Source organism: Ambystoma mexicanum, chromosome 10 (assembly GCF_040938575.1).
Source record: "Ambystoma mexicanum isolate Mex_15411 chromosome 10, UKY_AmexF1_1, whole genome shotgun sequence".
Taxonomy (NCBI): Eukaryota; Metazoa; Chordata; class Amphibia; order Caudata; family Ambystomatidae; genus Ambystoma; species Ambystoma mexicanum.
The window spans coordinates 679,663,525-679,686,056 of NC_090932.1; the positions used below are offsets into that span (position 1 = coordinate 679,663,525).

Consider the following 22,532-nt stretch of genomic DNA (forward strand, 5'->3'; position numbering starts at 1 on the left):
GTCATGTATATATTTGGTACATCACGCGCGCCTGCGCATGCGCCCAATGCAAGAGTGGCTCAACAGCCAGTGGTGTCAGGCCAGCGGACAATGGGAACATCTAGTGGTGGTCTCGCAGGCCTTGGTTCTCTCGCTACGGTGGTGGTCGAAGGAAAACCTTGTAATAGGGAAACCATTTTCCACCCCTGCAGTGGAAGCCATTCTAACCACAGACGCATCCCTCACAGGATGGGGGGCTCACCTATCCCATCAGACTGCACATGGAGTTTGGACTCCGAGTGTAGCGTCCAAACACATAAACTTGCTGGAACTGCTAGCGGTCTTCAAATCACTGAAGGCTTTCCAGGCGCACCTGCAAGGGAAGACATTGATGGTCCTCACAGACAGCACCACAGCCATGTACTACCTGAACAAGGAAGGGGGCACTCACTCTCCAGGGCTGTCCAAGCTGTTCCAGAACATCTGGAAGTGGGCTCTCAGACACATGTTCCTGTTGTCACAACATGTGCCAGGGGAACTCAATCTGCTAGCAGACGAACTCAGCAGAGACTTCCCTCTGCCCGCAGAGTACGAATGGCGGTTACGAGAAGACATTATCTTCGACGTTTTCACACAATGGGGATTCCCAGAAATAGATCTGTTCGCAACTCTGGAGAACTCCCAATGCCAAGATTACGCCTCCAGGTACCCCCAGAACCGATCCAAGGGGAACGGTCTCTGGATAACATGGTCAGGGAAATTTGTTTACGCTTTTCCCACGACTCCCCTTCTCAACAAAATAGTGCACAAGATGCACCAGGAACCAGTCACCATGATACTAGTGGCCCCGATGTGGGCCCGGCAGCCATGGTTCGCTCACCTGATGGAGATGTCTCTATCTCCACCGGTGAAACTACCCTGCCCGTACAACATGCTGTCACAGGACAGGGGCAAGAGGTTACACCCATGCCCACAGACCATGGACTTAGCAGCCTGGCTCCTGAGGTCATTGAATTTGGACATGTACAGCTCCCTCAAAGATGCATGGACATTCTTAGGGAGGCTAGAAAACCTAACACTAGTTACTGCTATTCTAGCAAGTGGAAGAGATTCGTCATCTGGTGTAGAGGTAAGACTGCTCTCCCACACAGATTGTTCTTTACCTGACTCACTTATTAGACTCAGGATTGGTCTTTAATTCTATTAAAGTTCATCTAGCTGCACTTGACGCATACACCACTTCTCAACACAAAGTGTCATGGTGGAAAGTCCCAGTTATTAAAGCCTATATGGAGGGAGTAAAGAGGATACACCCCTCTATAGGTAACCCAGCTCCCGGATGGGAGCTAAATGTGGTACTTACCAGGCTTATGGGCTCACCCTTTGAACCCATGCACAAAGCATCCCTTAAGAACCTCACTCTTAAAACTGCTTTCTTAATAGCCATCACCTCCATTAGGATAGTGAGTGAACTACAAGCACTCTCTATACTAGACCCCTTCGTAACAGTTCACAAGGATAAGGTGGTTCTAGGCACACATCATAGATTTGCACCAGAATTCATTTCTAAATTCCATGTCAACCAGTCAATAGAACTACCAACGTTCTTTCAAAACCCTTCACATTTGGGAGAAAAGAGCTTGCATACACTGGATGTGCGCAGAGCTGTCATGTTTTATATGGAAAAAGCTAGACCTCTGAGAAAGACTAATCAGTTCTTTGTCTCGGTGGCAGCAGGGAGAGAAGGAGATGCAGTTTCAAAATCCACTATATCTGGATTGTCCAATGCATCACTCTCTGTTACACTCTTGCTAAGAGAGAACTACCCTTCAAGCCGAGAGCACATTCTACTCGAGGCACTCGGGCTTCCATAGCATTCATTGCAAATGTCCCTCTTGAGTCTATTTGCAAAGCGGCAACCTGGAGTTCTGTACACACCTTTACAAAAAACTACTGTCTAGATGCCCACTCTAGATCAGATTCCCAGGTGGGACAAGCAGTATGAAGACATCTTTTTTCTACTGTTCCTTCTCGCAACCCACCTCCAACTCCGGGTACTGCTCGCTAGTCTATGCACAGCATGTGATTCTAAGCAGATTGACAAACATCAGAAGACAATGCATTACTTACCGTAAAAGTATTTCTGATGGTTGTATCTGCTTAGATTCACATGCGCCCACCCTTCCTCCCCGCTCGGATGGAAGGAACGTAGACATCCTTTATCTCTCTCTCTCTTTTCTGTACTCACTCATGTCTAATAGGCTCCCTAAGGGCAGAAAACATACAAACAGAGGGACCTTGACGCGTGAGGGATTGTGGGTACACTGCATGTCACTATAGGGATAGTGTTGCAGACATGCCTTGTCGACGTCCCCTTTTCGACTACGAAAAACAAAATGCAATACTCCACTGTGACCACTGGATGTCAGACTATGCATATCATGTGAATCTGAGCAGATAGAACCATCAGAAATGCTTTTACGATAAGTAATGCATTGTCATACAATGCAAAGACTTGGAAAACAGGTCTTGAAGGGTGAACATTCGCATCAAGACTCTTCCTGAAGTGATTGGCAACTCTGATCTAAAAGAAGCAGTCATTAACATATTTAGAGATCTCCTGGGAAACAATAAGGAAGCTGTGATTTCACTGGACAGGGTTCGCAGAGTGGGCCCGAAGAGAACTGGGCCCGGGGCACGCCCTACAGATGTACTGGCTGCATGCACCCGATAGCAAATCTTTACGGCAGCAACACTTTCCTGTTTGATTTAACTTTCACACTCAAAGGCAGGCAACACAGGGTCACCTCCCGTGCAGGGGATGGAATTGCTTCATATCGGGGAAGAAGAAAGTGTCACTCTTTGGATTTCGTTGGAGGAGGCCTGTCTGCCCATTGTGGGGCTACTTTGCGGGGTTGGTCGATAGCGGAGCCTTGGGGTAAACGAGGCAAAGTTCAGAATTGGAATCGCTGGATTCCCCGTCTTAAAGGCCTGATTGAAAGAAATAATCTGCGACTATCTGGAATGAGCTGGAATTAATTCCTATGGACCTACGTGCAACATGTATTCCCTTTTTTTGTTTCTATGTGGACGAGTCTGCCATCTTGAAATTAAAGGAGAGGAGGTGAAGAGGCTTTTAGGATACCCTGCGGGTGGCCCTGGAGGAATTGGAGATCCACGGCTGAAGGCTGATGCCCAAAGACGTACTAGGTAATGTGGTTCGCACCAGGGGTGGGGCAATGTCAGTTCAAAGTTTGTTAAGGGGAGGGTGAGAATTTAGAGGGAGGGGACGTAGCGGAACACAACAGAGGTTTGGGTCAACTTTGGGAACGCACGAGGGAGGCAAAGTCAGCGATACTAGGGCAAACATAAAGTGTTGGATAGGTGGGTCATAAGCATCAGAAACAAGGAAATACATTCAAGGGCATTTCGCTTAATATCCAGGGGTTAAATACCCCATTGAAACATAAGAAATTAGAAGTGTTTTTAGCAAAACATCAACCTGATGTGCTGGCACTACATAGGACCCATATCAGACAACAAGACAAACATAGACTTCGCATTAGGCATTACCCAAGAATTATACAAGCCAATGCACAGGGGAAAGTGGCTGGTGTACTTGTTCCGCTCAGGGTGAGGGACCAGCCCAACATTATTAATACAAGGGTGGACAGAGGTGGGAGGATATTTATTAATTACGGTGGAGCTAGACACAACAATTCTTATAGTGGCTTTGATATATGCCTCTAATAATGGTTAAGAGGGTTTTTTGAAAGGGATGTTCACAGAATTAGAAGCATTTACAACTGGGCAACGGCTAGTACTAGGGGACAGATGAGACAAAAAAGAGCATCCCAGACTATTGCAGGTATCAAAGATCCTTTGGGGGAGCCGGTCACAACAACATCTCAAATTCGTACACATTTTCAGGCATTCTACTCTACTTTGTATCAATCGGACACACCAGACTCTACATTACAACGGGAATACCTGCACTCTGTTCGGCTCCCAGTAATCACGGCCCTAGAACGAGAGCAGCTGGAACAAGAGATCGCTACAGAAGAGGTAATGCAGGTCATTCGGAACCTTCCTCCGAACAAATCCCCAGACCCTGGTGGCTTCCCAGCCATATTTTTCCAAACTTTTCGATCTATTTTGGTCACTAGATTAAGAAAACTTTTGAACTCTTTCAGGAACAGTGGCCATATGACTCCTACAATGGAGGAAGCTAAATTGATTCTTCTTTCAAAACTTAATGAAGACCCGACTAGTTGTGGGACATATCGTCCTACAGCCCTGATTAATCTCGACGCCAAAATATAAACAAGCCAACAGGCTGGAGAACATTTTGCCATCCCTGATCCATCACAATCAGACCGGGTTTATTAAAAGCAGACAGACCCATGACAACATTAGAAGAGTGTGTCATCTGATAGAGATAATAACCAAGAAGAAACTATCAGTGCTTTTCCTGTCGCTGGATGCAGAGAAAGCGTTCGATAGTCGAATGGTCTTTTTTGATTCGAACTCTTGAGGTGATGGGGGTTTGGTCCTAACTGTATAGACAAGATTCAAGTGAATGTAAGGACCCAAAAGTTAGGTTGTCAGTTAATGGTCAGGTTTCTGCACCAATCATGCGGCACTAGGCAGGGATGTCCTTTGTCACCCCTCCTGTATGCTTTACATATAAAACCCCTGCTCACTAAAATTAGACAAACGGAACAGATTGAGGGAATCCCATTTGGGGGAGAAACACATAAAATCATGGTTTACGCTGACAATATGCTTGTCACAGTTAATGATCCGGTGGGAACATTGGTTGCTGTCACAAAACAATTGGAGGCATTCGGTAAGGTAGCAGGCCTAAAAATAAACATGACCAAAACTGAAATATTAAATCTTTCCTTTAGTCCTTTGGAAGTCGCCCTGGTGACAGAAAAAAAACGATTTGGCTGGGCCCAAGGGGGATTCAAACTGAAAGGAGTACATTTAACAAGTACGTTACTGGAGCTATTTTAGGCCAATTTTCCCCTTTTATTGGAAGAACTTAGTCTTTTGCTTTCGAAATGGGGTCCACTCTCGGTTTCATGGCTGGGACGGATTAACTTTGTGAAAATGGTGGTATTACCCAGGGTGATTTATTTAGTCCAAGCCCTCCCAATACAAGTGCCTATATCGTTCTTCTGTAAACTTCATAGGATGGTATTGAAGTTTATCTGAAATAATAAAACCCTATGGATTGCACTGAGAACTTTAATGACTCCCACGGATAAAGGTGGCTTAGGCCTCCCAGATTTGATAAAATACTACCAAGCGGCCCAGTTACAGCTGCTACATGACTGGTTATCTATAGAGGCAGAAAAGAAGTGGGTCGCTGGAAAGGGCTCTTGGTGGATCCCAACTAGGGGACTCTCTATGGTTTCCCAGACTAGATCGCCTCCTAAAGATGCATGCAAGTCAAATTACGAAGCTCGTTGAAAATATTTAGGATAAGGCAGTTAGACAATACCGAAATACAACCCACCCGTCACCATTCACACCATTATTTGGCAACCCACAATTTAACCCAGGCATGGACAAGGGTGGGTTCCCAAAATGGAAGCAAGTCCAGTGCACGAAAATACGAGACATGTTTCAAGGCAACGATCCAAAATCTTTGGATCAATGCAAAAAGGAGCTAGGGTTATCAGAGACAGACAGATTCCAATACTTTCAAGTACGCCATTGGATAATGGCTCCCCCAAAAAGATTAGCAGCCACTAGACCGCTTACCCCATTTGAGAAATGTTTGACCTCAAACCCAGGGACAAAGCACTCATTTCCAATATATACCGTCTTTTGCACGATAACCAATCCGACGGAACATTATGTTACAGGCAGAAATGGCAACGAACACCAGGCGTGTCAATAAGAACGGAGGAATGGGAAACACTTCGGGGTGGACATACCTAAACGTACCTGCTCACTACAGATAAGGGAAGCTTGGTACAAATTGATGATACTTTGGCACTACACTCCAGATAGGCTTTCCAAAATGAAGGTCGCAACTTTGGTTCTGTGCTGGTGGAATTGCAGGGCCATGGGTGAGTCGATTCATATGTGGCGAGATTGCCTACTGGGGCCTCCGTTGTTGGTGATGGGGCTCAAGGCTTCGAGGGTAAAGGACAGGAGATGGTGGTCGGACCAGGGTTGAGAGGAATTATCAGTGATGGAGGCCGCGCAGTTGTAATCTGCTACCCAGTCGAGGGTTCTCCCTTTGTTATGGGTGGGGCCAGATACTTTTTGGGTAAAGCCTAATTCAGAGAGAGTATTGTTGGTGAGGGTAGCCTGGTGATCTTTGGGTCTTTAAAGCCTAGGTTGAAGTCCACAAGGAGAAGGCTCTGGGAGGAGTTTTTTAGGTTATTGGTGAGGATGGTGCTAAGGTCTTCCTCGATGGATCCTAAGAGTCCGGGAGGTCTATAGAGTAAGTGGATGGATATCGTTTGGGAGTTCGTAGTAGGCAGCTTAGCTGTGAGTGATTCACATGATGGGAGGTGGGTCGAGGAGTCAAGTCTAATGTTGAGGTGTGTTTTGGCAATTACGGCCAGGCCACCACCTCTAGATTCTGTTCTATCCTCTCGGAGGATGGCGTAGTCGTCGGGGATGGCTAACGAGAGGGCTGGTCCTACGGCTGCGTGGAGCCAGGACTCGGTTATGGCTAGGAAATCTAGATCTGCTGCTAGAACGAGGTCCGCTATATCTGTAGCATGGGCTATTATAGAGCGTGCGTTAATGAGTGTCTCCATAAGTTGTATCCACTTAAACCCTCTAATTGTAGGAGGTGCCAACAGTCATCAGCAGATTTCTTTCATGTTGCGTGGCTCTGTCCGCTGATACGTCCACTGTGGGAGGGTATAGCGGAGGCAATGTCTGAGATGGTTGATAAATCCGTGCCTATTTCTCCTGAAATTTGGCTGCTGGCAGTGGTCGAATCAGAATCCCGGAATGAGAAGAGGCTGAAAGGCGTGGTCGCCAGATCTCTGGTGGGACGTACCTTGGGGGCCGTCAGGGCCCCCACATACCAACATTGGTTAAATCTTATCCAGAGTTGTGAACGTAGGGAGACGCTGTATAATTTAACGATTCCCCTGATTAGCAGACCCAAGGATTACTGGGTACCCTTTAGGAGCTATATTTCCAAAGATATGGGACTGGTGAATGGTTTGGGTATGCATGATACCTCCGATACCCTAGAGGGTTTGTCTGCCAGGACTGTAAAACTATGAACCTCTCAGTGCTGGGTGGCTCGCGGCAGTGCCGCGGGGCAGGACAATTCTGGTGTGGCGCCTTAACTCTTAGGCAAATGGAGATGGACGATGGGACTGTGCTCTTTAACCGGAGCCTGAAGGACGCTGTGCGGAATGTTGCTGGATGAATATGGTGGATGTAAGCGGATGGGGTGGGGGATATTTGGGTCTCTAGTTATCAATTTCTTGTAATGTTGTTTTTGAGTAAAACAAATAAAACACAGTTAAAAAAAAAAAGCACCATAGGAGTGGAAGCGAGGGAAGGAGGAAAAAGCAAGGGGGGGCTAAGGCAGGTAGGTATGGAACCAAAGAGAATGGCGAGGTCACTGGGCCTGCAAGTTACAGAAGCAACAGTTTGCAAGCCAAGTAAAGAGAAATTATCAACAAAAAGAGCAAAGTTTGACTTTCATGCAAAAGGCAAAAACAGCAAATTGAACTGTCAAGCTAAAGGCAAAAACAGCAAAATTAGACTTTCAAGCCAAAGGCAAAAACAGCAACATTTGACTTTCAAGCAAAAGGCAAAAACAGCAAAATTTTACTATCCAATAGTGAATTTCATGTTAGTAAAGGGTTTTAAGAAGCACTGTGAATCAGAATGACAACATGGGAGAAATAGGCAGAAAGAACAGTGATAGTCTAAGGTGGAAGAAGTGAGTGCGCGAAGGAGGGAACTAACCCATAATTCACAGGGTAACCATGTCAAGGCAGTCCGGATTTTTTAGAGGAGTGAGGTGACACCTCATTGTAATTGAGCTGCTAGGATGCAGGGAGGAACCCAGATCAAATGGCGTCCTGGTAGTGGACAGGGTGATGTCAGGGCCTTCGATGCGGGCCTTTGATGTGCTCGGCCGGCTCCCGCCTCCGGCCCCTGTGATTGGCAGAGAAAGAAGAGGCAGAGCTGGGGGTGATGGGATGAATCAATAGCTGTTCACCTGTTATTGGGGGCTCACAAACCTGTTTTTGTCTAGTCATGTGACTATACTTTAATTGTTTTTAGTTTAGGTTATTTTCTTCTGTCTGGGGGTTAACTACGAAATATGGAAATTAAATTTTGATGCTTACTTTATACTTTGGCATTGATATGACATTGATATGTGATATGTCCATCGAGATTTCAATAAAAAAGACAATTTGAAAAGAAAGACATTACATGCCTTCAAATATACATTTAAGCAATGTCTTTTTGCATGTTGGGTTCCATAAATACCTTGCTTTTTCTCCAGCTGTACCAAATAAGATATTTACTCCTGCAGGTTCTAATGTTGTTGATCTTGTGTGTTATTATTGTGATTTTTTTGTATTGTTGTGACGTTGCTTGTCTTGCGTATCAGCACCTTGAATCTTTTGAAACTGGTTTTGTGTTACGCTCACCTGGATTCCACAGGGGCGTCGAACGAAGCTGGACTGCTGCGGTCTCCACCAGTGTGACTCGTAGCAAAGTGATGATCGACTGCACTTGCCCACTCAGTTATGTCTGCCTGGCCCACAAGAATATTTTCCTAAAAGCAGTAAAGGGGGATTAGCCACCCGTGGTAGAGAGGTTACACTAACACTATTTTCCTTGAAAACTTCCAGTATTCCCCTTCATAAAGTCTCACCTTATTGTTTGGAAGGATGAACTCTCCATCCTGCGTGGAGTGCAGGGGCGCATAGAAGTTCAGTTACTTCACTGATCCGAAGGTATTTGGCAGAGTTCCAGACAACAATGACTCCGAGGTAAGTAGTGTGTAAACCGAATGTATAGTTCTTTTAGAGTTCAAATGTCTGTTAATTCACTCTTGCTCCTTTCATACCTTTTCCCTTGCAGCGTGATCCAAGGAGTGAGTCCGCCTCGATGGATGAAGGTAGCGCTTAGGTAAGAGTCAGTTTGTACCAAGCACTGTCTAGCAAGTAATATTGTTCTAAATGTAATTAACCAATAGTTCTCTATCTTCTTTGCAGGTGCGGCGCCTTGCCGAAAATGTCTAACATAGGATGGTGACCAGCGCTGCCTCAAGCGGTAAAATTCAGAGTAAGTATCTTGCGGTAAGTAAAAGAATGTCTTTGGCGGAACCCCGCTCACCTTTTGTTTGTTTTTGTCTTTTCAGATGCTGATGTTTCGGGCGGCGATTCAACGGGTGCTGTGCCGGGTCGTGGAGATGCTCCAAAGACAGGTGAGTATGACGCGGCGCTGCAGCTGGCAATGCGACGCGGTTTATTTTAATGTCTTTTTCCTTTATCCACAGGTGCCGCTGCTCCAGGAAAAGATGACCAAATGGAAATCTCCTTGTTCTAACCTTCTCTTCTTCTTTCCTTTTCTCTAGGATCGGCTCCGGACACAAGACGGGTGTGGCTGTAGACTAGATGCTGGACTGCAGACACGGTGAGCGTTACGCTGCTAAGATGCAGAATAACGCGAAGCGTGTGCTGCTCTTCGGGCGTGGTTTAAATAGCATCAAAAAAGTAGTTCCCAGGTAAGAAGTTCCAGTACCACACCCAAGCAGTAAATAGTTCCTAAAGGAAAGTAGTCCCTTCATGGCCTCATGATGGCCTGTACATGAGTTCTTTGCAGGATGACCTGCATAGTTTAAAGTTGGCAATATGAGCCTGGCGCCTGCGGCGCCAGGACTGAACCCATATAGCCCCTAAGCGGGGTTTTGGGAATTCCTGTGTCTTCTTGGCTGCCTGTTCCCTGGACAGATGGACCTGTTCCGAATGTCTGGGGGCAGGCATCTTGACAGCACTCCCCCCACCCCCCAAGGCCCCTCCTAAGGCTGTTCTCCTCACTGGTCCTGGTTTGTCTGGAAAATTCTGGTGGAACCTTTTCACCAATCGAGGTGCATGAATATCGTCACTTGGTTCCCATGACCTTTCTTGTGGACCATAACCTTTCCAGTCAACCAGATAAAAAAAGTCTTGATTTGACTATTTTTGAGTCCAAAATATTCTTTACTTCAAATTCTGATTCCCCGTCTATTAGGATTGGGTTAGGTGGTTTAGTTAGCCTTGTCCCTGGTTGTACTGGCTTTAGAAGTGAAACATGAAAGACTGGGTGAATTCGCATATTTGACGGTAACTCCAATTTGACAGCCACTTGATTAATAATGGCTTTAATAGTGTAAGGTCCCAAATACTTGCGGTTAAAGGTTCGAGTCCCCTTTAAAGGTATGTGTCTTGAAGCCAGCCAAACTTGGTCTCCTATCTGATATTTCAGAGCTTCGCTTCTATGTTGATCTGCGGTTTTCTGGTATCTCTCTTTAGCCTGTTTCAAATGTTCAGTTGCCTTTTTAAAAGCTTGTGTAATAGTGGCGTGTAGATGGTTCACGGCGGGCATCTCTAAGTTTTGGGGTGAATCGAGTTCAGAGCTTCGAGGATGTCGCCCATATATAGCATAAAATGGGCTTTGTCCTGTTCCTGAGTGCAATGAGTTGTTGTATGCATATTCGGATATCCACAAAGTTTCTTTCCAATTGCCTTCGGTTTGGTGTAACATGCACCATAGGTATTGCTCTAGTGTCTGATTGGTCCTCTGAGTTTTACCATCGGTTTGAGGATGGTGGCTGGTTGATAGTCTAACGTCGATTTGGGCCAATTGACAGCATTTCCTCCAAAACTGAGAACTGAACTGACTTCCCCGGTTGGAAACCAATACAGTGGGGAATCCATGTATTCGGACGATATGTTCTAGAAATTCCTCGCCCAAGGTCGAGGCTGAAGGTAGACCCTTTAATGGAATGAAATGAACCATTTTGGAAAAAAGATCCACTATAACTAGGATGGTGTTATACCCATTACATGGGGGAAGGTCCGTAATAAAGTCAAGTGATAAGGTATGCCAAGGCGTAGGCGGAATGTCCAAAGGTTGTAATAGGCCTGCTGGTTTCCTTTTCTGGGTCTTATTTTGGGCGCAAATACCGCAAGACAGTACAAATTACTTAATGTCTTTCCGCCAAGTAGGCCACCAGAATTGTCTTTTGATCTTGGCCTCGGTTTTAGCGATCCCAGGATGCCCTTCTATCAAAGACTCATGGTAATTGGAGATGACATGTTCTTGTAATTCTTTATTTAGTAGGTGAAGACGTCATTGATAGTATGGTAGGTGATCAGTGACTGAATAATCTTTGCCTTTGTTCAACCAGCTTTGTAAGGCTGCAGGGTCGAAAAGCTGTTGAATCTTTTTATGGATGTCGTCCAGAGTCTGTAGAGTGGTTATACCAAGAATTCTTCTCTCCGAAATTATGGGTACTGGTTCTGGATTTGAATATGCTTCTCCCATTCGAATACGAGATAAGGCATCTGCTTTGCCATTTCGACAACCTGGTCGGTAAGTAATCACGAAATCATATTCCGCAAAGAATAAGGCCCTTCTAAGTTGGTGTGAAAATTGAGCCTTGGCTGCCTTTAAATATTGTAAGTTCATGTGATCCGTGATTATGGTGATGGTGTGTCGAGCTCCGAGAAGATAATGCCGCCAGGCTTTGAACGCCGACTTGATGGCCAGTAGTTCCTTGTTGGTAACTGCATAGTTTAACTCTGGTGCTGAAAACCTCCGTGACCAGAACGCCACCGGGTGAAGTTGACCAGTTTCAGGATCCTTTTGGGAAAGGACAGCTCTTATGGCTAAGCTGGATGCATCAGTTTTAACCACGTACGGAAGTTCTGGACGTGGGTGCTTTAAAACAGGAGCTGAAGTAAATTTCTGTTTTAGGTCTTGGAAGGCCTTTTCAGCTTCTTCTGTCCACTGGAAGCGTTTATTTTTCCGCAAAAGAGCCGTGATGGGTGTACAAGATGTGAAAAATCAGGAATGAATCTGCGGTAAAAGTTTGTAAATCCAAGCATACTCTGTACCCCTTTAATCGACGTAGATGAGGGCCACTTGAGGATTGCATCCACCTTTCGTGAATCCAAATCGAACGCCATTTGGGGTCAGGATAAATCCAAGGAATTCAACTTCCGAAGTATGAAAAACGCACTTTTCCAATTTCGCATATAATTTATGCTGTCGTAGTTTTCTAGTACAGCACGAACGTGCTTCACATGGTCTGATTCAGATGAAGAGTATACTAAGATGTTGTCTATGTATACAACAACATAGACGTCTATGAGTTTGCGAAGGACATCGTTCATAATATACTGGAAGGCTGCCGGTGCGTTGCAAAGCCCGAAAGGCATCACCTGGTATTCGAACAATCTGTATTTGGTACGGAAGGCAGTCTTCCATTTGTCGCCTTTTTTTCACTCGTACCAGATGATACGCCCCTCGGAGGTCCAACTTAGTGTAGACACGAGCATCCTTTACTTGGTCCAGTAGTTCTGGGATCAGGGGCAACGGGTATTGGTTTTTTACCGTTATTTGGTTTAATGCGCGATAGTCAATACAAGTCCTAAGGTCACCTTCCTTTTTAGGGGCGAAGAATAAAGACGATGCTGCCGGAGACTTGGACAGGCGAATGAAGCCATTAGCGAGCTATTGATCCAAATATTGCCGTAAATGAAGATTTTTGGGTTCAGTGAGGGTGTAGATTCTGCTGCATGGAATTTGAGCGCCGGGTAGGAGGTCGATCTGGCAATAATATGATCTGTGGGGTGTTAACGTGTTTGCTTGGTCTTTCTGGAAAACATCCTGAAATTCCTGGTATTCCTGGGGTAACTGAGTTATCAGATTTGTGACCGTAGCCAGTCTTTTGATCAAAGTTCTTTCAGGGTAACAAGTGTGTTCACAATCCGAGAAGGTCACTCTCTTTTCTCGCCAGTCAATACAAGGATTATGAGTTTCCAACCATGGCATTCCCAGAATTATTTGGAACTGGGGGGCCTTGATTAAGTCAAACACAATGCTGTCTCGATGCCCATCTTGACCCAACAGTGTCATCTCCATAGTTGAATGAGTTTCTTGACCGGAAGCTATTTCGGTCCCATCGACGGTGGTGATTACATCAGTTGTGGGTTTTTTGCAAAGGGGCAGGTTCATCCTTGTAGCCAATTCTTGATCCATGTAGTTTCCTATGGCTCCGCTATCTATATATGCTCTCACTGCGTGCATACGAGATGGTTGACTTTGATCTATAAGGACCATTGGTATAATTAGGTGCGAGGTCTGAGTGTCCTTCTTCATGCTCGGCAAGCGGACCTCTACGCTTGTCGGGCGTGGTCGTTTCCCAGCTCTGCTTCCATATTGATTTTGTCAGCGACTCCTACCACCTTCTTAGGTGGTTTCACTGGGCAATCCCGTAAAAAAATGCCCCGAGGTTCCACAATACAAACACAATTGTAACTGCCGCCTCTTGTCCCTTTCTTTTTGAGTCAAAGATCCTTTAAACCCCCCAATTTGCATGGGTTCAGATACATCCGTTGCTTTCGGGGTGACGTTGTCCTTAGGTCTTACCAATTCTCGAATCTAGCCCGATCAGCCTTCCGATTCTGAAGTCTGTGATCCAATTGGACAACCAGGTCTATGTATTCAGCACAATCTTGAGGTGGGTTCACTACTTGTGCCAAAACCGTCTTTTAGTTCACCTCGTAGCCCACGATGAAATAGCATAATCCGCTTGACCTCTGGCCATCCGGTTTCTACCACCGACCTATTGAAGGTTGCGATGTAGGTCAGCAGATCCTGGTTACCCTGACGCAAGGACAAAAGTTCGTTATCCAAAGCTTGGCCTTGGGAATGTCGGGCAAATAGTCTTTCCATGCTTAGTTGAAAACCCTGAAAATCCCGAAGAGGGTCATCCTGGTTGACTAGTGGAATAGACCAATCGGCTGCACTGCCGCTGAGATACGATAGTACAAAGGCTACCTTTGCTTGATCATTCGGAAAGGCTCCAGCTCTACATAAAAAATGCAGGCGGCACTGGTTCATAAACGCGGCAAACCTTTTTGGGGTCCCCCACAAAGCGTTCTGGCGGTGCTAAAGGAACTGTCCCTGGTAGAATTACTTGCACTGGATTACTTGATTTAGCTTGGGCAGAAGCTCCCCCGAGTCCAGGTAAAGGTGTGTGCCCAGCTTGAGCTTGAAGTAATTGCCTGGCGAGATCATCCGTATGTTGTTTTGCCACAATCAGTTCTCTCCTGAGAGCATTAGTCTCTTGACGGGCGGAATGCACTTCAGCCCTTACTTCCCCCAGTAGTTGGGCTAATTGGTCAGTCTCTGAGGTGGAGATTTGTAGTAAGGCTTTGCGTTCTGTTACGCTCACCTGGATTCCACAGGGGCGTTGAACGAAGCTGGACTGCTGCGGTCTCCACCAGTGTAACTCGTAGCGAAGTGATGATAGACTGCACTTGCCCACTCAGTTTCGTCTGCCTGGCCCGCAAGAATATTTTCCTAAAAGCAGTAAAGGGGATTAGCCACCCGTGGTAGAGAGGTTACACTAACACTATTTTCCCTGAAAACTTTCAGTATTCCCCTTCATAAAGTCTCACCTTATTGTTTGGAAGGATGAACTCTCCATCCTGCGTGGAGTGCAGGGGCGCATAGAAGTTCAGTTACTTCACTGATCCGAAGGTATTTGGCAGAGTTCCAGACAACAATGACTCCGAGGTAAGTAGTCTGTAAACCGAATGTATAGTTCTTTTAGAGTTCAAATGTCTGTTAATTCAATCTTGCTCCTTAGGAGTGAGTTCACCTTGATGGATGAAGGTAGCGCTTAGGTAAGAGTCAGTTTGTACCAAGCACTGTCTAGCAAGTAATATTGTTCCAAATGTAATTAACCAATAGTTCTCTATCTTCTTTGTAGGTGTGGCGCCTTGCCGAAAATGTCTAACGTAGGATGGTGACCAGCGCTGCCTCGAGCGGTAAAATTCAGAGTAAGTATCTTGCGGTAAGTAAAAGAATGTCTTTGGCGGAACCCCGCTCACCTTTTGTTTGTTTTTGTCTTTTCAGATGCTGATGTTTCGGGCGGCGATTCAACGGGTGCTGTGCCGGGTCGTGGAGATGCTCCAAAGACAGGTGAGTATGGCGCGGCGCTGCAGCTGGCAATGCGACGTGGTTTATTTTAATGTCTTTTTCCTTTATCCACAGGTGCCGCTGCTCCAGGAAAAGATGACCAAATGGAAATCTCCTTGTTCTAACCTTCTCTTCTTCTTTCCTTTTCTCTAGGATCGGCTCCGGACACAAGACGGGTGTGGCTGTAGACTAGATGCTGGACTGCGGACACAGTGAGCGTTACGCTGCTAAGATGCAGAATAACGCGAAGCGTGTGCTGCTCTTCGGGCGTGGTTTAAATAGCATCAAAAAAGTAGTTCCCAGGTAAGAAGTTCCAGTACCACACCCAAGCAGTAAATAGTTCCTAAAGGAAAGTAGTCCCTTCATGGCCTCATGATGGCCTGTACATGAGTTCTTTGCAGGATGACCTGCATAGTTTAAAGTTGGCAATATGAGCCTGGCGCCTACGGCGCCAGGACTGAACCCATATAGCCCCTATGCAGGGTTTTGGGAATTCCTGTATCTTCTTGGGTGCCTGTTCCCTGGACAGATGGACCTGTTCCGGATGTCTGGGGGCAGGCATCGTGACATTTTGTTGTAATGCTGCACCTAATACATTATTTGACTACTACTGCTCCCACTACCATCACCCTTACCAATTCCTTCTTCAATGGTTTAGCTCTCACAACCTCCTCTTTCTCTCCAATGCTGCCTCCTCTCAACCTCCTGAGACTCTCCAGCTTCTTCTCTTCATATCTCTGGATCTCTTTCTAGTTTCCAGCCAGTACCACACTTGAGCCTCCTGCTCCTCCATCCCATTCATGACTGACTTGGTTCCCAAGGTTTTATAGTGCTCAAACCTGCATCATGTCACTAAGTAATCCAACAGACAGGCAGCAAAGGTAGAGACTGCATATTTCCATACAGCTGTACAGAAATGGGTTGTGAAACAGCATACTATCCCTGCACCATAAATGTCCCCCCCCCAAGTGTATCGACCTTGGGAGGTGTGGGGTATACAGTTTTACACAAAAAACCTCATACAAATAAGTCATTAAGACATTTTTAGTATGTTAAATTCACAGGTGGACCTCCTAAGAGTACATCCTGGGGCAATGGCTTTACAGGAGAATCCGAGCTCGATGCACTACTGCTTGGCCCATCCGTGTGACCATGTGGAATTATGACTCAAGAGGCGGGTATGATGCTGAAATTATATTTATTCTCAATTTATATATTGAGTTGCAGTGTCCTAAAAAAAAAAAAGTTTGGGCGGTTGCTTCACCAGTTTGCCCTTTCTGCAATAGAGAGCGTTGGTATTTCGTGGGTTTCTTCTAGCCCGTGGTGTCCGGATAGGCCCACCACTCCCTTCTTTTTTCAACTCTCCCTCTAATGTGCTGTAAACAGAACAAAAACCATTGAAGTTTGGCGGGCTTTTGTTTACCCTCCCGGCTTTGAATTCCCACCAATCATAAGGGACCCTGTCTAGCCCTCTGTTCATTGGTTCTCAAGGCTTTGTCCTGCCTCCTTCAAAGGTTGCCGTCCCGGCCCGTGTCATAGCCCGCCTTCAGCGTACTATGTTGAGTTCTGAGGTGTTTGTGCAGTAGCGCTTCCGGAAGGGCTGCTGCCTGACAGCATAGGGGCGGACCCTGACGTTGGGTCTGCTCTCCAGCTGCTGGACGTCCTCTCCATTGCGACTAAGGGTTTATGGCGCAGGCCGTGTCGATGCCCCACCACATCACAGGGTGCCGGTGAGAGGATTTCCCCGCTGTTTTTTTTTTGGCGGTGCCGCGAGGTAAGAGATGTTTGTTTGCGGCCGTACAAGGCCCCGTTTGCAATGTGGTGGCAGCCGTCCAAGACGATCCAGCCAACCCCCAACAATGGTGAACGTGGGACTAGCATTACGGAGTCCCGTTTCGCTATTCGGTCCATAGGTATCTCTAGAGCCCTCATGCGTTGTGTGGCCATTGCCCCCTTCGGGTCCTTCCCAAGTGCTCCCTTACAGACCAATACCACCTTCTCTTAGAGAGCTTTCCATCGCACCTAATGGTATAAAAACTGCAGACTCAGCAGTCCCTTGGTCATCATTCCTGTTCCCAGGCAGCTAAACCGATCTTCATGATATAGTGCAGGTTGGTGTGCCTGTCCCTCTGACTGTAGCTTTCCTCATCTCATGCAGCGTTATGAGCACTTGTGCGCTTGCCAACCAATCAGTATTCATTCCGCACCCCTACCTTAGCATGGCTGTGGCTCCAAAATCATTGCCACACTGCTGAATGCCATTGTGCACCGTCCGAGGCTCATGTACGTTCAAGGAACTAAAGTAAAATCCCTCCAGCTTTCACTTTGCTCAGCGTTTAGTGAGTGGCTGCATCTGTATTTGGACATTTTTGAATTGGCTGCTGCTGCTCAGTGCACCTAGCCTCACTTCAGGCCAATGGGGCAGGATCAAGCCTTCATCTGACTGATCTGTTATCTTGGATTTTACACTATCCTACCTACCCCTATAGTGTTTCCTGCATATGATTCAAGTTTCCTCTTTCCTTAGCATGTGAATTATAAGGTTGGAAAACTCTTGGGTAGCCTTCTACTTTATGTATTTGTAAAAAGACTACTGGCTCATTGGTAAATTGCAACATTGTATCCCTGCAAGGGAATACTCAGCCTGTAAACAGTGTGTTGGTAACTTTATCATCAACGATAGAATCTGCGGTCCGAGCACCATAAATTTGGAAAATGTATCAGGCTCCAGAAAAAAAGGCAGACTAGCAGCTTCAAGCCCTCTCAGATGGGGAGAGGATTCACTAACTCTGTTGTGCATGGTTGTATAATGGCTTAGGATGGTCAAGGCTCTCTGGACTATCCTGAGCTAACTGGTTGGTAGATTGGGGGGTTCTGGCCTGCAGGACTATGATGGTCTTGTCACCTTTTATAGTGACCAAAGGAGGGATCTCAGGGGATCCTCTGCATACTGTGCCAAGGCCCAACATACACTGGTGCAGCCAATCTCCTGAGTCCACTGCTTCGGCCACCCTGAGGACTTCATTAAGGGTAATAGTTAGTAGGAAATGAGAGTTAAAGGGGCATGTGAACTCTCCAGGATAGCATTATTGTGTAGAACACTGAAAACTGATAAGTATGTGAAGTTATGCCACCAACATTTTGCACATGTTAAAAACATATATATAGTTCATGCTTTTAAAAGGATACCTTCCATTAAAATGTGTTTGTTTGTGTTCAATCTGTTTTTAGAATAAAAAGTAATTTTAATACATTGGGCTTTTAAAATTGCAGATACAAGAGTTCCCAGAAGGCTGTGAACTGGTCTAAAATGAAGAAGCCAATTTATCTCAGCAAATTAGGCAACAACTTTGCCGAATGGTCAGCCACCTGGGCTGGCTACCTAATAACAAAGGTAAGAGCTCTGCACTGTAATTTCTACTAGTAAGGATTTCTTTGAGATGAGTATTAAAGGGGGAACACTGCAACAATAAGAGTAGAACCATACGTTCCTAATGATCCTTGTTCTTACCTATTTCCAACTACATACCGTCCTCAAAAAGCAGATATAGTCACAGAAATGCAGAGTTGCTCCAGATAATGTAAACTCAGTAAGATTGTTCTCAGATTTTATTTCTTAATTATGTAAAAACTGAAAATCTCTGCCTATGGTTTGATAGGATTTTCCTTTTGTCCAATGTAGACTTGTGATCTAGGAATCCTAAGTTCCTGGGGTACTATAGGAGGTTGTGCAGATGGTAATTTAATACCCTGTGTTAAATATTGAAAGACTTTAAAGCTGCTACTGCTTTCAATTGAGTATGAGGCTATACAGAGCAAGTAACGTCCATAGTTCAACAATAGTCCCCCTTGTCTGTCCAGCACCACCCTCTTGCGGAACTGGCCAAGGAATTGATTCACAAAATGGTTCACTACTCCATTAACTTCTTTACTGTTTACAATCTCGTATCATCCGGGCCCCCTCCCGGACTTATTGCTGTTCCTGTTACCTTCTCCCGGGGAACTCCTCTCTTCACCGGTTTCGCCAGGGGTTGCAGGTTCACTTTTTCTACTTCCAGTTCTTTCTCCATGCTTTTTCTCCGGCCGCCCTTCTCTCCCCGGCCAACTACTGCTGGCGGTCTCACTGTAGTTACCGGACCTCTCGGTCCCCCCACAATAGGTCACACCACCAGCCCCATCTCTTGCCCTCTCCACATGTTCACCTTCATAGCTCTGCTGTAGGCTACGGTAGGCAGTCTCGGCACTGCTGTCGGATCCGAGGGTCCACCCACTGCATCTCTCCTCTCCAGCTCCCTTGCAGCCAGCCAGTCCCTGTACAGGCCTCTCGGTGGTCTGTTCTCCAGCCTAAACTCCCTGCTAGAATGCTTCCCCAAGCTGCATGTCAGCTGATTCTCCAAAAGCCTCTCTGCCAAAAATGCCTCTCAATGCCACACCAAACGTCTCCCTAAATGGCACCGCTTGCTTTCATTTCCAAACGCCTCTCTCTAATGTCAATTTCAGGCTTCCAGTTATAGTGTCAAATGACGTACTCTTTCTCCATGGTTACATGTCTAAACTCTCTTCTGTCAAGCCAGCATTTCTCTAGCCAAGCGCCTGAAAGTCTGTGTACGCATGTCTTGTTCTGTTCTATTCCAATCACTGTGTGTTCTGTCATCGTGACATTGTACATCATATCTTGTCTGTGTTCTATGGCCTTCTCCTGTCTGTGTTACTGTGTTATGAAACCATCCTCCTATTTCTCTCCATTCTCTGTCAGCTCTTAGCAAGCTAAAATCCCTTTTTCTCTCCATGCTTGTCTCTGTGCAAAGCACCTCGCTCCCTTCTGCGAATGCCCCCACCTTTTCTGTCTGCGAGCAAGCCAGCCAGGTCTGTCTGTCTCCCTTCTCCTGCTAAGGCAAGAGTCACAGCCTTCTTGCCAAGAAACTGTTTACACATTCCATTGCTCACAGTGTAACTCAAAACAATTCTTCGCAGTCCAGCTTCCAGTGTCTTTCTGTGAAATGGCTTCAGAATGCCAGCTACATGCTCTATATAGTGCCTAACGCATTCATTCAAAGCAAGCGCTGAACCATGGCTCAATGCATAGTTCTAAGTGCACACTCATGTGTGTCTCTAATTGCATACATAATAGCATAATAACATATGTCTAAACATGTCTTTACAAGGCACTTAATATAACAGGCCTCTTTCTCTAGCAAACCAAATGGCTAAATAATATATGGATAGTGGAATACCTAATGTCACTACTAATCAGAATGAAATGATGGATAAATTAATCCCTAAATGAGTAATGAATTTCTAATGATAACATACCAGGCCTCTTCATATAATATCTGGTTTTACATAGTCTTATGGGCTACACTGCAGCACCTTCGGCTGCCGGGTTCTCCTTCTGGACGTATCACTTATTTCAGCCTGCCAGAACCGCACAGGCCATATACGAACAGGTCAGAGGATGACAACGAATACAGTCCTTCTTTGCTGTTCTGTTAAATAGTGGGGGTTGGCCCCAGCGTTACGTCAGTCCAATTGACTGCTGCTGACCGAGCCTTCCTCCTGCTCGATTGTAGCGTTCTCAAGATCTTCGTCCCTGTACTTATGACATCAGGATGGTTTACTATTTCTCAATAACACATAGGGCCTCATTACGAGTCCGGCGTTAACCGAGGCGGTAAAACCACCTAGTTAACGCCGGACTCGTATTACCATTCCGCCTCCGTGATTCCCGGAATTACCGGGGCATTAAAACCCCAGTTTTCCGGGAATCACGGAGGCGGAATGGTGTAAATCCCCATTCCCATTGAGTCCTATGGGACTCGATGGAAATGGGGATCATGGAAACACCGGCAGCATCTCGTAATGCTGCTGGTGTTTCCTCGTCCGCCTGCATGCGGGAGGTGTTAAACCCGCCAGGTCAGACCTGGCGGGAACATCACCTCCCGCCTGCAGGGGTCGGACTCAGGCGGTCCGGAAACAACGGTGGCGGCGGGTTTACCGCCACCGTTATTTCCGGACCACCTGGGTCGTAATGAGGCCCTGTTAGGCAGAAACCTGTGCAGTTCCCTCTGGGACTACTGCAAAAGATTTAAGACTACAGGTGTTTGGCAGTAAACCCACCTGGTAGCAGTCTGTACCACCCAGATTTACCTGGTAGCTGTGGCTGAGCAGTCAGACTTCCCTCAAGAAGAGTTAGGCAGTATACAGAGCATACATAATAGGTACAGAGACACAGTAGTACAAGCAAACACTGACCAGAGCTAGGTGTAAAAGTATATAATTATTTAATTAAAAGACACACTCATAAATTACACTAGCACAGAAAAGGTAAGTAAGTCAAAACACAGTCACTATTACTTATATGTACACCCCTAGTTATTTGTTGGACAAGTCTAAGTTAACACCACTTATTTCCAAACAGAGGTGAGCGCTTAACGTTAGATGGCACTCCAACAAGTTAGTTAAAAAGGGAGGGAAAAGGTAGAAGTAATGAAAACAGCAAGGCAAAACACTTTTCAGAGATTCACAGTGAGTTTAGCAAGGCAGTCTATTGAGGAGCAAGGAAGTTCGGTTGCCAGGCCCACTCTAGGGAAAGCCAGGCGAAAAGATGTCCAAGATCACACAATGTCACAAGTCTTTACAGGTGAGTAGAAAAGGTTTTACTAAGTTTAGAAAAGTTTAGTTAGGGTGTCCCAGGCTTACCCAGGTTCGAGACCCGAGGGCTAAATCTACCCCGTGCAATCGGTGGCAAGGGAAGCCGGGCGGAACACGGTACCTTTTAAAATGGAAAGGATCCTCCAGCGGTGGCAGTTGTTCCTGGTAGTGGGTGCAAGTCGCGGCGTCGTCCAGAGGAAGAGAAGATCTCGACGTGGAGGAAAGCTGAAGGTCGTTGCACTACCAGGGAAGAAACCAGCCGTGAAGTTTTCCGGTTAAAAGGATGTTACCCCTCTTTCGCGGTTGAGGTAAAAAGTGGTATCCCGGTTGCCGGGGTGCTTGGCACAGGCAAGGCGGCCACGAGATGCTTCAGGGCGGCGAAAAGAAGGCAGAAACTGGTTGTCCCCATCAGTCAAGGGAAGGAGACTCTCCAGGCGGGAGATCTCCTCTGTCGTTGGGAAAAGTGGTGAGACGGTTCCGCAGGGCTCCACCGGTGGTGTCGTCTTGGCAGGTCGGCTCGGCTTCTCCCTCTTCGGCTTCTTAGGTCCTGTGGCGACTTCTGAAGAACCAGTCCCAAAAACCCTGCTTTTATGAGCAAACCCCCATTCATACAGCCTAGCTGTCACTCAAACATGCTAAGTGGTGAGCGGGGCGGCTCACCACTTGGGCCAATCACACCAGAGTGCGGCATGAGT

General features: G+C 46.3%; 1 protein-coding gene across 3 annotated transcripts in view; it reads left to right on the plus strand.

Annotated features, from left to right (window-relative positions):
- The window catches only part of ATR (ATR serine/threonine kinase), a 1,676,349-nt gene that overhangs the window by 717,628 nt on the left and 936,189 nt on the right, over positions 1–22,532 (plus strand). For all 3 annotated transcript variants that reach the window (XM_069618270.1, XM_069618272.1, XM_069618271.1), the window contains one exon: positions 18,460–18,580. In XM_069618270.1, coding sequence (XP_069474371.1) covers positions 18,460–18,580 — 121 coding nt within the window. The remainder of the gene's footprint in view (positions 1–18,459; positions 18,581–22,532) is intronic.